Source organism: Alligator mississippiensis, chromosome 2 (assembly GCF_030867095.1).
Source record: "Alligator mississippiensis isolate rAllMis1 chromosome 2, rAllMis1, whole genome shotgun sequence".
Taxonomy (NCBI): Eukaryota; Metazoa; Chordata; order Crocodylia; family Alligatoridae; genus Alligator; species Alligator mississippiensis.
Window position 1 is genome coordinate 142,322,580 of NC_081825.1, and position 15,751 is coordinate 142,338,330.

The 15,751-nt window shown below is 44.8% G+C and overlaps 1 protein-coding gene across 1 annotated transcript; it reads left to right on the forward strand.

The window, feature by feature from the left end:
• The first annotated feature begins 3,142 nt into the window (after positions 1 to 3,142).
• Positions 3,143 to 15,333, forward strand: CCNG2 (cyclin G2). Its single transcript, XM_006265925.4, has 8 exons — positions 3,143 to 3,345; positions 4,394 to 4,531; positions 6,146 to 6,283; positions 8,288 to 8,538; positions 8,702 to 8,780; positions 8,872 to 8,970; positions 12,281 to 12,486; positions 13,719 to 15,333. The coding sequence occupies exons 2-8, from the start codon at positions 4,394 to 4,396 to the stop codon at positions 13,855 to 13,857; spliced, it is 1,050 nt and encodes a 349-aa protein (XP_006265987.1). The 5' UTR covers positions 3,143 to 3,345; the 3' UTR covers positions 13,858 to 15,333.
• Positions 15,334 to 15,751: the final 418 nt, after the last annotated feature.

The window sequence follows — 15,751 nt, forward strand, 5'->3', positions numbered from 1 at the left end:
TAGACTACACATGAATCTTTTTTATTAAAAGCCCTGAAGATTCCTGAATTTTGCTAGTTTTAATTTAGTCATCCTGCCCCGTGTTGCACAGACACAAGTTCTCTTGCTGACAGGAATGTGGGGATTCTCTCTTTCAGTTTATCATTATCAGCACTGCTCTTAAATAGCACAGTAATTGCTGTGGGCTAAGAAGTATTGCACTTTGATTTCACTGTACTGCCCCTTTAAAATTTCTAAAGAATTTGCCCTTCTGCAGGAGCAGCAATGACTCTGTGAGAGGCAACATGTTACAGAGAGGCTGGGCTTCTCACAGGATCTGAACTCTTTTTTTAATCTTGTTTTGTTTCCACCTACTCTAGAATAAGTTATTTAAACATAATGTTCCGGAATTGCTTTTTGTTTATGGGCTAAAAAAATGTAATGGGTGCTGCTGAAATTAGTTATTCCTGTCTCTCTCCGTTCATAGGCCCTGGGGTTCAGCCAACTCCTGTGACTTCAGGAGCAAAGCAAGAATCTGATGTTTCCCCATTATAATTCCAAAGCTGAAGAATCAGTCATTTGTAGTGAGGAGCAATTGCTCTTGCAACCCTACTCAGCTATTTGCAAGGACAAGAGTAATTTGTGAGCCTGTCTCCATCCCAAGTGATAAAAAGAAGTGCTTCTGATGCAAGGTTGCAAAATATTTCAAAGGGATCCAAGCTGTTACCAGATATGTTTTTTATTTTAATGATTTATGTAGTTACATGTATATGATGGTATGTTCATTGGGTTTAAATCATTAGGTAAATTAAAAGCAATTTTTGTGTTCCAGTGGAAGTGCAAACTGATATTTGAAAAACTGAAATTTGCTTGTGGTGGCTTCTTAAAAAGTGAAACTGATTTCTGCACTGAAGTTTATTATTGGAACAAACTGACTTGCATGTTGTTATGCTACTTTGCTTAAGGGGCCAGCAGGTGCATGCGGCAATCTCACTTCATCCGGCAGTGAAAAAGCATTGCAGTGCTACTGAAAATGTGTATAGCAGAGATTGGAGTTAAGCAGTTTACCTTTAAAACACTTAACTAGTATGGGCAGTTCTTGCTTTTGTGACTGGGCCACTTGAAGCTAATGTAACAAATAATACACACTGTCCTTAGCAGGCTTGTTTGCAGGTCAGGGCCTAAAGGAGTCCCCAATGCTGAGCTTGAAATTGGATTTAAACCTTAAAATACTGGCTGTAGTTGTGTTACATTCAATAGTCAGGCCATTTTTCCATGTTGGAGGGTTGCTGTGAAGATGAAACCTACATGTTTGAGAGGAGCACAGGTATGCTTGATGGAGGCTATACAAGTACCAAGAGATGCGGCTGCATCTGTAGAGCAGTGTGAGGAAGATTGCTCTGCTTCCAACTCTTCTGTAGAGTTGGAGGCTGTGTTTTCCCAGGCTGTCATGCTTCATAAATGCTTTTTTATGTTTGTTAATGTGATCTCATTGGGGCCCCAAAGGAATGTAATAAGTGAAAGCTGAAGGTTTGAGAGGCTGTGCTGATACCATGCTATGAGGGGTGCTTAAGTAGTTTCTGGTGCTACCAAATATCAAAGTTTGTTTTTACTTCAGGTCTTAGTTCCTGGATTCACTTTAAAAAAAGGGCAAAGAAATGCTTGAAGACACCAACACTAAAAGCTGCATTCAGAAGACAAAGTAAATAGGAAATGCTACTTTCAAAATAATTTAGGGCATGACCTATGGTTTTTGAACAGTGGGGCTTGACAGCACTGAAGCATAACCACACAGAATAACCACACAGCTGAGTTGAAGGAGAAAAGTGCCCTGCAGGCCCGCTGCAAGAATATGTTGAGAAGAGGGAAGGTGTTTTGGGGTTGAGGAGGGCACGTTGCTGGTGTGTCATGGGTTAGCCAGCCTGTCTTACCCCAGTTACGGGCTTAGCCCGCCTGTCCTGTCCCGTGGGGGAAACGTGAAAGCTGTGTCCCCTCCCTGCTGCCAGGTGAGAGTGGCAAGGCAGCTTGTTTCATTCGGCGGACCTGCCCTCTCAGCTGGCCTTGGGAGGAAGCAAGGCAGCCCTGCCGGATGGAAGTGGGAGCTGGGATTCATGCTGCCCCTCTCCCTGGCAGAGCAACCAGCTTGCTGGGACGTGGCCCTGGACCTTCTACAGGCAGCGATTAGCAGCTGCAAAATTGAGGGGAACAATTTGGGCCTCATAATAGTGCATGGCTGGGATGCTGCCTGGTGCCGATCTGGACCCAGCTGTCCACATGCAGGACTAAAGTCTGAATTGAAGACTGGCCCAGGAGCTGCAGGACAGCCGGCGGCTCTGCAGTAAGCTTGGGCTCCCGGCACCTCACCCTCGACTTCTCTGAGCTAGTGTAGAAGGGGCAACTGTCCCCTGGTTTGAGACTGACAGTGCCTTGCTGCCTCTCCCAGGCTGCTTTACACTCAAGATCAGGCCCCGACTGGGGTTAGCCCTGTCCTGCTCCTGTCAGTGGGCGCGGGCTAATGAGCTGGTTCAGGCCTTGAGCTGCCCCGCGGAAGCCGGCGGCATGCCCCGTTGGCCTCCACCGGCCCCTCGGGCGTATGACGGTTGGGGCGATAACAGTCGGAATCACTACCCCGCCCCCGAGCCCTGCCCCTCCCCTCCTCCAGCGCACCCCCGGAGCCGTTGCTAAGGCCCGGAGCTGCAAGCAACAGGGACCCAAAGCTGCGGCCTCCTTGCATCAGCCAATCGCGGGCAGCGTTCCTTTCCACCGACCAATCCCAGTCTGTGTACCACAACATCATTAGTGTGGGTGGGAGGAGAAGGGGCGAGCCAGAAGCGTGACGTCTCCGGCCAATCAGCGCCGAGGAAGGCTTTGGGCGGACTTTTCAAACCCCGGGCACCCGGCCCTGGGGGGGCCCTTTAAAGGCATGATGTGACTTCGCCCTGTGTCCTTCCGCCTCCACGGCCCCGCACAGAACACCCCCCTTCTTCCTGCCCTTCCCCAAGCCCCTTGGAAAGCTAAGGCAGGCGGGGCCGCCTCTGGGCGCAGCTCTTACATCAGGCTCAGCCTGTCTAGGAAAGGGACTCTTTTTATTCCTCCTCCTTACCGAGCTACCTCACGGCCCGGTCCTCCGCGGGATCCCTCCGCGCCCGACCGCACAGAACAACAACAGCGGGGGCAGGGCCGGTGCCGCCTCCATCTTGAGGCAGCTGCAGTGGCCGGGCCGGGCCGGGGCGGCCGGGGATGGGGCGGCGGCGGCTGCGCTTGCCGTGACCGCGGGGCTGGGGCCGCTTCGCGTCTCTCCGGGGCCAGGAGGCGGTGTCGCCCCCGGCCCGATCGCCGCTGTGGCCCGCCCCCCGCCCGGCAACGGTGAGAGCCCGGGGACGCGGGTCAGATTGCTCCCTGGGGAGGTCCCCCGCGGTGTCCGTGCGTCTACGGGCCGGGGGGGAGGCTTTGAAGGCCCTCGGGGCAGAGTCTGGGCTGGGATCGGGGTGGGAGGTGAACCCCTTGTGTCCTGTGACAGCAGACTTGCCGGGTCTTCGGTAGGAAATGATCCTCTCGGAAGCTCAGAATTTGCTGAAAAAACTGGAAAAAAGTCTGCAAGTCAGCCGTCGTCTTCACTTTATATTGGTCGGTGGCAGTCCCCAGCGAGCGAGAGCTGGGTTGTCCAAGGGGAGCCTGTCTTTATTTAGAGGCAGGCAGCTGTGAGGAAGTGCTGACCACAAGCCCCAAAGAGAGACTTGGGTTGTGACATTGGCTGCGTCACTTGGCTGCCTCCGAAATGATCGTGTATTTTGGACACTTACCGATTGTACAAGGGTTGAAATGTTACAAATATGATTCTGGGACACCCGGCAACACTGCCCCTGGGAGGACAAAGCTTTGTTTAGGATGAGAGGTCGGGACGGTGCTGCTTTGAGCAGGGGGTGGGGTGACCCCCCTGAGGTCCCTGTTTTCTCTGATCGCCTGGAGCCCAGCAGACAGCACCCAGGCTTTCTGCCTCTCCTCCCACAGGGGACAGCATAGCTGATGCCCCTCCCAGAGCAGCTGCTTCACTCGCAGTTCTCCCCTCTGCTTGCCTACGTGACTGCCTGCACCCCACACGCCCACTGGGCAGGGGGAGGAGACCTCTGGCCCTTCCATCTGGTCAGGGGGAGGGGAAGAGACATATAACCCTCTCTCCTTCCTCATCAGTTCACAGCTTCTTCACACCCCTCCCCCACAGCTCCCTCAATGTGGGGTTAGACAAGAACAGCCCCCTTCATTTTTCTATGGGCCAAGAGTGCAGGCATTCAGTTTGGCAAGCCACCTAGGAAGGCTTTACCCTGATACTGGACTCTAGCTGTCTCCCACTGTCCAGTCCTGATTCAGTGGCAAGTTGCCAGCTATTGAAGCTGCTTGTTTGATTTCTGTTAAGATGAAGGATTTGGATGCCGTGGAACCACTGAGCAACGAAGCTTTCTGGCTTTTCAAACAGTTAAATCTGCACCTGGAGCAAGAATGGAAATTTCAGCCTCGGGAGAAGGGGCTGAGCCTGATTGAGCGCACAGCTGAGGTGAGGAGGAAGGAGGCTTCCTTTTCTGGGCTGGGAGATGGAGTTCTTCAGTCAGGAAACGGTGAAAGCTGGCTGTAGCACAGAAAGCAGTGCATGAAACTGAGTTATCAGTTGTTTTACAGGGCAGGATTTGAACTGAGCGCGCAATATGCAATGTATAAGTACGAACTTGTGGGAAACCCGAGTATTCACTCACCTCCTGGTTTTTGAAAGTTCCCCGGTGTATCTTTTTTTTACCTATATAAGCACCTCCTTATTTTTGGTTATCTTGCTGCGTTTGAGTTCCAACACTTACATTGACTAGCCCTGCTTTGGTAGAAAAGCCAGCTGTTTAAATGGTATAACTGCTTAGTATTCATGGTATGCTAAATATTCTTTTTCATACTGGAAAGCTCTCTGCTGGATCATTTTTTTTTTTTAATTTCCCTTTGGTGTCTGTGTTCCAGCACTGCACGTATCCATAAGTATCAAAATTATAAAACTGATTACAAACAAAAGTGAAACAGGCTAGTTTGTTTTCATTAGCAAACCATGGGGAAATCAACAAAGAAACAAATGGTGCTTAGCAGTAAAAAGAAACCAGATTTTAAACCCTTTCTGTTTTAATAACCTAAAAGCTCAATTCAGGGCATTGCTTAGGGAAGGGCAGTGCTTGTATTTCAGCTGATATTTAAATGCTGTTTTCAGTAAGTGTTGGGGTTGTTAGTTGGGATTTTTTTGGTTGGGGCAGGAGGGAGGTTTGGAGTGGAGCCTAGCGCCCAGTGTAAAACAGATCTTGCCTGTTCCTTGTTCCCTCTGACCCATTGACTTTGGTATGAAATTTTGCAGTGACGTTTTTAGAATCATTGTGTCCTTTTAAATGTAGGAAGCACTGTGGGAGGATTTTTAGATCTTAATAAAATATTCAAGAGTTTTAGTGCTTTGTTTTCAAAGTAGTGAACACAATAACTGATAACTTCTGGCTGAAATTTCTTCATAAACTGGGCAAGTTGCTTAATAGAAATGAGTTCCTGTATGTTTAACCAGAGCACTCCATAGTGTTGACCTGTGTGATTTAGTATTGCTGGAGTCTATAGAATGGAATACATTTACTAAATTGTTCATGATACAAAATACAGATATTTTTTTCTTTGAACGGACACTGAAAGGGGAAGCTTGGCTAGGTATAGGTCTAAAGGCCACTCCAGATATACCCAAATCTATAGATATACAAGTGTTAAGACTTCAGTGGTCCATCGTTTCTCAGTAATTCTGAGATTTTTGCATTTTGGTGGAGAGTAATGCAGACACCTTGGGGACTGTACTTATTTAATGTTTAATGCGTTTAGGTAACAAAGTTCTTGTACTAACACACACTAAAAATGTGGGTCTAGTGCCAGCTGGAGAGAGCACTAGATTGAAAAGGCCTAGCTTTAATCTACGTATCTTGAATGTATTGTGAGACTGTTATGTAACTTGCCACTGGTTTTTCACAGCTGCTGTTTTTAACATGTATTTCTTTTAAAGAGAATATTTGTCCCATGTTGATCTATTTGTACTAGAGGTGACCTTGCCTGTTTTTAAGTTCTTCACAACCAGTAATGATGAAAGCTGACTTTGCTCCTTCTTCTGCAGAATGAAAACACGTTATGTCCAAGACTAAGGAATGCCAAGGTTGAAGATCTTTGGAGTCTAACCAATTTTTTTGGATTTACAACTGAAACGTTTGTCCTTGCTGTCAACATTCTGGACAGATTCTTGGCTCTTATGAAGGTATTTTGAGTAGGAAAGAACTATTGTAGTGGCAAAGTATTGAATGTGCATGATTCTGGCTTTACATTCATTAAGTCTTTTTGCTAATATGAGCTGAAAATGAATCAAGTTTTGTCAGTAACAAACAGCTGTAGGACTTGCCTCCCAACTACTAACAATCCGTGAGTGATTCTTAAATTCCAAGGAGAATTAAGTCCCTCAGGAAAGACCAGAAGGATTAGAAGCATTTATATAGTGCCACAACTTTGCACAACAGTTAACATACAACAACAATTGTGGTTTGTTCTTTCCTAATGTAACAAAAAATAGGCTTTTCAGGGCAAGAATGTAGTCTTCATCAGGCAAATAAAACAGAGAAGAAGAATGGGGCAGAAAAGAAAAGCAACCAAAATAACGAGTCATATTTTGCAAACTAACCTTAAAGCATCAATATTGTATAAGGTTACACTTTTCCTTTAGAAGTGTTCTCAGTAAAGGAGGTTCAGTTGTGGAATTAATTCCCTTCTGTTGCTTGGGCCCCTGTCGCACATTACACTGAAGACAAGATTAACCTGTTAATTGTGCCATAAACAGTAATGCAACCACACGTTCAGGCAATTAATGGCACAACAAAATAAGAAACCAGCCACAAAAATATTCCACAAAATATGTGTAGCTTTGTTTTGTGGCTGGTTTCTATCATACTTTAAATTGAACACGTGGCAGGGTAAACTCACCATGCAGTCTGTTTGGCAGCTCCCCTTGAGTCAGCAGGCTGATAGGCAGGTGCTTTCAAGGTGCTGAGTTGAGGGGAGTTCATCAGCTGGTGCTCCCTGCAATCCAGAAGGTTGACTGCTTTGCCCTGCATGTTCCAAGGACCTGTAAAGCAAGTCGCTTGACACATCCTAATTATGGGGACCCTGGGATCAGGGAAGGGTGCCCTGATCCTGGGTCTCCATGTGTTGGGACCTTTAAAAACCGTGTGCACCACTGGGCTGCAGATGTACTTTTCTGACATTCCCAGTGCAGGAGGACTCCAGGATTAGGGGACCTCTCCCAAATCACCCAGTTTGCTGGGACCTTGAAAAACCATAAGTGCAGCAGGGCTACACCTGAGGTTTTTCTGACATTCCAGTGTTCTTGGGGCACGGCAGGAAGTGTGGTTGTTGGGATCCAAGATCAGATCCCATTGTGTTATTAAGTGAATATTTACTGGGGCCTCAGATAGCAATGATCAGTTGGTTTTATTTGTTTTTGTTTCTTTTGGGGGGGGGGGTGGAGAATCTATGAAGGATTTTTTTTTTTCTTACCCTCATGCACTATTTCTGTCATACCAATAGTATTTTGTTGGAAGCTTCCCAATAAAACTATTTATGACTAAGTATATCATGTATAGGACATTTTTACAGGTGTATCACATACCAGCAAAGGTGGCGTAAGCCTCGTAACTACAACTCGTACTGTAGTAACGGCAGGAAGCCACAACCAAGCTTAAGTCCCTATTGTGCTAGCCAGTACTGTACACAGTTGACAGATTCTGTTCCCAAACCTTACAGCAGGGGTGTCAGACATGCAGCCTGTGGGCCAGGTCCTGTCTGCAGGGCCACATCATCCAGCTCTTGGTGCTATGTGTGGGTTTTGAAGTGACCCACAGGCAACATGTGGTCCAAACTAGATGTATGCTGCATGGGGCACCCATTCCAGCTCATATGCTGCCACTCCAGTACTCTAGGGTCATGCAGCATGTGGTAGCTGCTCCAGATCCAGAATATGAAGCTGGTCTGCAGGTCTGGTCTGGCTCACGGACCAGCCCCATTGTATCCGTCTGGCCTGCAGGGCTGAATGAGTTTGATGCTCTTGCCATAGTCTAAAATATAACTTTAGATGTTTTAGCTGTAAATATTTTGCATTATTAAACATAATATTTAATATATTATGTAGATTTTAATACATTAGGGATGACTAGATAGTCGGCTAACTATAAATTATTCATAATGCTCTTTTTTGTCTGTTTGTTTTCCCCAGGTGAAACCAAAGCATTTATCTTGCATTGGAGTTTGTTGTTTTCAGCTTGCTGCTCGAGTAGTTGAAGAAGAATGTGATATTCCATCCACTCATGATATCATCAGGATTAGCCAATGTAAATGCACTGTGTCCGACTTGAAACGGATGGAAAAAATAATTTCAGAAAAACTGCACTTTGAATTTAAAGCTACTACTGCCTTAACTTTTTTGCACTTGTTCCATACTATTGTACTCTGTCATACCTCAGAAAGGTAAGTACGGGTCTAGCATAGCATTGCAAAATATGGGGATCCATGCTTATAAGACTCCCCCATCTTCCCTCCCTACTTCAGCAGACTGACTGAAAAGTAGACAAGCTTCTTAATTGTATTAATTAGTATATAAAACATATTCTTTTCCTTTCTCATTTTGTAGGAAAGATGTATTGAACCTTGATAAATTGGAAGCACAGCTGAAGGCTTGCAACTGCCGATTAGTCTTTTCTAAAGCAAAAGTATGAAACTTTATTTTTTTTTGGTTTGGTATTTTTTTTGGTTATTAGTTTTGGATCCATGTATGCTGAGCAGTGTGTTTTGTACTTCCAGCCATCCATATTGGCCTTGTGTCTTCTGACTCTGGAAATTCAAACTTTGAAATCTGTTGAGCTGTTTGAGATTCTTCTGCGTGTTCAGAAGCATTCAAAGGTAAAACATATATTGGCTGGGTGTTAAATGTTATGACTCCTACAGCTACATTAAACTAATAAAGTGCCACTATATCAGTGGGTTCGCCTGAACATAGCCTGGGTACTTCAGTGTACTGGGTGAAAACCAGTACCCCTCCTCTAAGCTTCTTGTGTTGTTGAAGCTCTCGGTTGAATGTTGGATGCCTCTGCAACCTAAACAACATTTATGGGGCTGAATAACTTTGACTTCTAGAAAGTTTTATTGCTGGGGGTGGGGAACTCCTAGTACCATGTCTCAAAAAAGCTAGGATAAGCTTTGCACATACTCCCAATCTAAAATGACATGGGTGTAGTAGGCTTTTACTTTTTCACCAGGGAGTACACCAGGGTGGGCAATTTATTTAGGCCTGTGGGCCATATAACCAGTTCTGGGGACCTTCTGTGGGCTGGTCAGCATTTCCCCCATCCCTGCAACAGCCTGGAGTCTGCGTGTCCTGCGGCTTCTCTCCACCGCCAACAGCACACAGCCTCAGCCCTGACCCTGGCCTGCCCCACACCCATTCCAGACTCACTCTGGCCAGAGTAGACCAGCCAGAACCCACATGCACAGCCCCAACCCTGGCCTGCCCCACACCTGCTTTGGACTGCCCACCCACAACCCTCTGCTGCTTGGCCCTTCTTGTAGCTACCCGGAGCCTGTGCACTGGAGGTTTGTATAGTTAAGCTGTGAGTCAGATTCCTCTTCTCTAAACCATTTTGTTAGAAAAACTTTGTAGAAGCCACTTGTCATCCTGCTTCCTATATGGGAGAGCTTGCATGTTACTCTTAAAATATGCTCGTATATAAATGTACTCCTTAACTTTCGGTTTGTGTTTGGTAAATCAGAGGGCTTAGGGCTGTCTTAAGCATTGAGCTTTCACTAGTTCTGAAAAAGAGCAGAAAAACCTGGCATATATAGATGGTTTAAGAGCACAGTAAAACCCAGATTTCCTCAACTAATAAATCTGTCCTGAGGAGCCATTTCATATTTCATAAATCTTAAAACAATTTAGGTATGCTTCTAGTAATGTAAATCAACTTTAACATTCCTAATACATATTAAGTAGTCAAGTGGATAATAGCTTTGCTCATTTTGCACATCATCTTACTTTTGTGTTTAACTAGAGAAGTTATTCTATAAGATTCAGGAGCCTAAGAGATGCTGTCATGCAGTGGTTGTGTTGAGTTGGAAATGAACTCTCTTGTTTGCTTAAATCTTTCTTCAATTCAAAAGCCTGTTTAAACAGTTATCTCCATCCTATATTGTAACAGTATTCTCTTCATCCAATCTAATGGAGTTAAAGTGGAAAAACCTTTATTTCAGTAGCTCTTAGGTTTTGTGAAGTGGCATGACTGGTTAACACAGTCTGTATTTTTTTATTTTTTAAAGAAAGCATCCAATTTCTTCTAGCGAAGACTCGTAGGAGGTACCTGGCATATAATGGCTTGACCCCTGCTCCTTGCCTCCCCACACGTTGCCCCCTGGTGCTTTTCTGTCCCCAACCCACAGCCTTAGGTTTCCCTTCCCCATCCCCATCTCTGGCTGCAGCAGGCTGTTCCTGCTCCAGCTGGGGGCACAGAGCATGGATTTGTTCTGGCCTAGCTTGGCAGCAGCAGCAGTGACATGGCAGCTCAGCTCTGGCTTTGGAGCCTGTCCCAAACTGCTGCTATTACCAAGCCAGGTTGGGGCTGGAGCTGAAGCAAAGGTATGCTCCGTGCCCAAGGCTGAAGCAGGATGGAGCCTGCTAGAGCAGGAGCAAGAGTAAGCAGTGGGGGGGAAACTGGCATTCATATGGCTGTACACGTGGCTCTGGGTTTGTTTCTCTACTAGGTGAACAAACCTGGGAGAATTCACCCAGATTATTTGAATGTGTGTATGCAGCCATAGATGTGTTGCTGGGAACTCTGAGTGCTGTTAAGTGAACTATGAAACCACTTAGTAAACAGTTGTAATAGCATTAACCAGAGCCTTCCACAGTACGGACAACCCCTTAAATATAAGGCAACCCTTAAAGCTACACTTATCCATCTTGGGTATAATATTTTAGGCTTTCTTATGATCCCTCATCTTATAGAAGAGAAGTATTCTAATATTATAAAACCTGTAATCTGTCCGTCTGTCTGTAATGCTTTATTTGCACTCTGATTGGCTGTTTTGGCAACCAATCGGAGTGCTCTACACTGACAGGACAGATGGCAGAGTGCCGCCATGACAATGGGGACTGAACAACTGAGGGGACGGGGGGCCAGGCCAACTAAGCTGGCTTGGCCCCTGCCCTCCTCCCCCCTGCTTCTTGGAGGCAGAGGGGATGGTGGGAATGGAGTTGGGGGCGAGGCCAGCAGCGCTGGTCTCACCCCCTCACCCCCAAATCTGCTCCTTTGTACCAGGGGCTGGAGCACCCACCTCACCTCCCACCAAGAGCTGGCAGGGAGGGGGTGATTACCAGTAGCCGCAGCTGCCACCCCGCAGTTACTGGGCCTGGGTCTACTGCCACTACTGGGCCCATGGCCACTGCTGGGCCCGCAGGCATGGGGCAGTGGTGGCACTGGCACGGCAAGGGAGGGGGAGTGGGCCTGTACCCAAAACTGGGTAGGGTGGGGGTGGACGCGGGCCCACCCCCAGGGTGGGAGGAGAGACTGGGGGGGGGGGGGGAATGGTCGAAGTGGTGGGTGCAGGGAGCGGCCCCCACCCCAAAGCAGGGGCAGAGCCACCGTGGCAGGTGGGTGGGGCAACAGGGTTGGGCCCATGGTAGAGGGGGGAGGAAGGATGGGGAGCAGCCCCAAACCCAAACTGCTGGGTGGGGGGACAGGGTCAGCCCTGAAGGGGGCTGGCCTGGGGGGGGGGCCACAGGGCTGAATGCTGGGCTGTGTCCCTGCCACTGCCCCCCTTGTCATTTTTGATGGGCAATTTGCTAGTTTTTAATAACAGCCCTTCAAATGGGGATTTCCAAGTCGTGTCCACTTTGCCAGTGGAATTGTGCTTGCACTAAATGTACAAACAAAATGCATCACAAGTGTCTTGTGATCTCATATCTTGACTAGTATCTTGGGTATTGATTTCAAATACTACACACAGGTGAACAATTTAAACTTGCTTATGCAGCTAAGAAAATGAGTCGTCCTTTTTTTAAGAAGTGGACAATGTAGGCAGTGACTTTTACCAACTTTGAGCATGTCACTTGATTGATGTGCACTTCCAAGGAGGGGATAAAGTCTCTTTCTAGATTGTCAGTACGTAACTAACTGTGTGTATATATATTTTTTTTTTTTTTTTTTTTCCTGTCTTTAAGATCAGTGATAGTGATCTGCTTTACTGGAGAGAGTTGGTTTCGAAATGTCTAGCAGATTATTCTTCTCCTGAATGTTGCAAACCAGATCATAAAAAATTAGTTTGGATTGTATCAAGACGCACAGCTCAGAATCTGCAAAATAGTTACTACAGTGTTCCTGAGCTGCCAACAATACCGGAGGGTGGATGTTTCAATGGAAGTGAGAGGTAAGTAAAATTCCTGAGGTGCTGGTTTTCCTACAGTAATCTCGGGTTTTTCTTTTTGTTATGTTTTTTTTCTCTTTTCCCTGGAAGGAACAGGGTGACACATCAGTCATAAGTAGTATTTGGATCTTATTCACTAGCTCTTAGTTACTTATAACACTTCCCAGAATTCTCTCTCTCGCTCACTTTGTAATTCAGGCTCTTGACTTAAATTTCCAAAACATTTATATGGCTTTGGATAGCTAGAAAATCACTTCTCCTTCCCAGTGAGCAGTCCTTGAGGTCATGTGACATACCTTGACATAACAGTCCTTAGAGATTGAACGTTTGACCTGCAGCTCTTGGTACTTAGTAAAGTAGTACTTCTGTTGCTAACTTTTTAGAAGGTCACTCTATCCCACCACTTTTCTTGTTTGTCTCAATGTTTAAGAAAAAGCTGGTAGATTTGGGGTAGCAAGTCTCGTATTTAAAGGGAAGCAGATTTAGAAGATCATAGGCTGGCATCCCCTACCAGCAAAATTAGAGGGAAAAGCTTAGGTGAGACATGGGGATTCTTTTGGGGAGGGGTTATTGGTTGGTTGGTTGGTTTGTACAAGCTTGAAAACATGCTATATTTTTTAATAAAGAGCCACCCTTTTTAGTTACTCTTTCATTGGAAAAACAGTACTATTATGTTGTGCTTCTGTTGAAAAGAAGGTGCTTTGCCCTAGAGAACATATGGTGGGATGGACATGGTGGAGGAGGTGTGGATTGTAGAAGCAGAATGAGGGACAGGGAGTGAGGCAAGGCGGTCCCTAACTAGATAAGTTCTCTGCACAGCTTTACCTACTGACATGACTAAAAGCTCAGTCCTGTTGCCATGCACCTTAATGCTTGTAAAGTGTCTAACACCTAGTTCACAGGAGGGTTGCCATTCTGCAAGAGTACAGATCCAGTAGTCATGCATACAGGGCCATTTGTCTTGCTTAGGAACTGGTGATAATGGAGTCCTGTGGGCTGTAAACAAAAATAGCTGCAACATACTGTGGTTTTAACTGTGGGGAGCACAGTACTTGGTATACTACTTAAGTAAGACTTTTAGTGGCACAAAGTGCTAGGACACCTGGTTTCTGACATCCCACTGCAAAATAATTTGCAAGGAAACATGAGGTCAAGAAATACTTGGCTATCTTCCCCTCTGAATACTTCTAACTCAGTAAGCCAGGTATAACTTTCTTTCCTTGTATTCTTTTCAGTGAAGACTCCTGTGAAGATATGAGCTGTGGAGAAGAAAGCCTTTGCAGTTCTCCTCCTAGTGATCTGGAAGGCTCCTTTTTCTTTGACCTGAATCTCAAGTCAAAGAAACAAGCTCTCAGCTGTCAGGCTCAGAAATAAAATTGCACTAGATGAGGGTTTTTAACATACCATAGACTTTCTTAGCAATAATATGAGTAGTATGTCACATACTTTTGCTTCAAGGCAGACTTGCTATGGAATATTTAAGAGGCAAACCTTACAAGCTTTTATTAATCTGGCCAGAATGATCAGAGATGAAAGCAAACCTTTGTTTAGGGCAGCTCAGCAAAATACTTAAGCACATGTGTAATTCCAGTTGAAGTGGGCTAATCATACCTTGTGTAAGATATTCTGGTACCTTATTGAGCTGGATCTTACAGTATCTTGGGCTGCTTTTAATGGTAAAACTGCCTGAAAACACTTGTACTTAAACTGCAAAAAACAAAACAAATGGTCACATGCTATATTTGTTCTGGCAGGAATATTTTAATCAAAATGATATCTTTTAATGGTATACTTTAAAAGGATTTTAAAACCTTTTGTTTTTGAAAATATGGGGAGTCCTGGTTTAATCAGGAGTTTGCATGATGTATTTTGGGAGGAATATAGGTTTTCTTCTAGACAGTACTTAAGTCCATTTGTACAAACAAGGATAACTTAAGTGTTGCCAGGATTTGCTGGGGGGGGGTGTTTTTGTGGGGTTTTTTAAGTGTTGTTTTTTCTTAAACTAGTGCAGACAAGCTTGCACTGAAGTTCTTAACATGAACTTCAGTATTTTAAAATCTTAGTGTTAACATGTGAATTCACACTAGACTAGGAAGTATTTAACATGTTAAATTTGCTAAGTCTACATTCCTTTAAATATTTAACCCTTGTAGTTGATTTCAGTATTTTCACATTATTAATTGACTACATAATCTAACTTGTTTGCATGCTTAGGTGAAAAAGGCTGGGGGGGAAGAGTTCGTATTCTGCAGAAATACTGGGTAAATGTGAAGCTGAAAATGATTTGTTGTAATGACAGTTGGTAATGCATTTTTGTGAAAGTACAGACTTAGCATGGATTGCATTACTGCTAGGGTAGTTAGCAAGCGAGGAAACTCATTGTGGAATAACGGTATTAGTATGGTGGTGCCAAAGTAGAAATGAAGGGGCAACAAGCTAACGTTAATTGTTGTTAGATGTGAACATCTTTTGAAGATGTGCAGAGAGATGTGAATGGTGCTGTTAAGCTCATAAATGTTTTATACTTTTTGGTTTTACAAACATACAAAAAATGTATATAAAAATGTAAATTCAAAAAATGTACAGAAAAAAATTTAAAATCTTAAAACAAGCAAACAATACTGTATTTTTTTACATTGTGTATGTAACTTTCTGTAGGTATGTTGCATGTAGATATTAATTTATTGTGTATCCTGTATGATATAAATACTGTGTATTACAGACTTGCCTTTTTACTGCAAGCTTCAACATCCAACAAGATGTTTTCTGAAACAGATGACCTCTGTCTGAGGTGGTTTAACCTACTGAGCTTTGCTACAGTTCAAAATAAAAATAAAGCAACTGTTTGTATTTCTGCATGTATGTGTGGTCCAATGACAATAGAAAACACTTCACTGGAGGTTATCTCCTACTGTTCTTACACTTGCTGTAAAGCTTTAGTTTTGGCTTGACTCTTGAATAGAAAAAACAAAGTTTTAAGTAGTTTTAACATGCTTTTTCAAACTATGTAGATTATAGTTATGAATTGCTGATAATAGCCTTATTAATTATAAGCCATGGCTGAAGAAGCTCACTCGAGAGCATTTGAATTGGGTACCTAGAGACCTATAGCTGATCTTCGCTTTTGTCAAGCATCTTCCTTCTGTTATGGGAGTCCAGGAGAGGATGGGAATGCCTAAAGAAGGTAGTATTGGAGGTTCAATAAAAAGCTACCCCAACCCAGTGGAAAGATAAGAACTGCCACAGCACACTGTGGCTATAAGAAGAA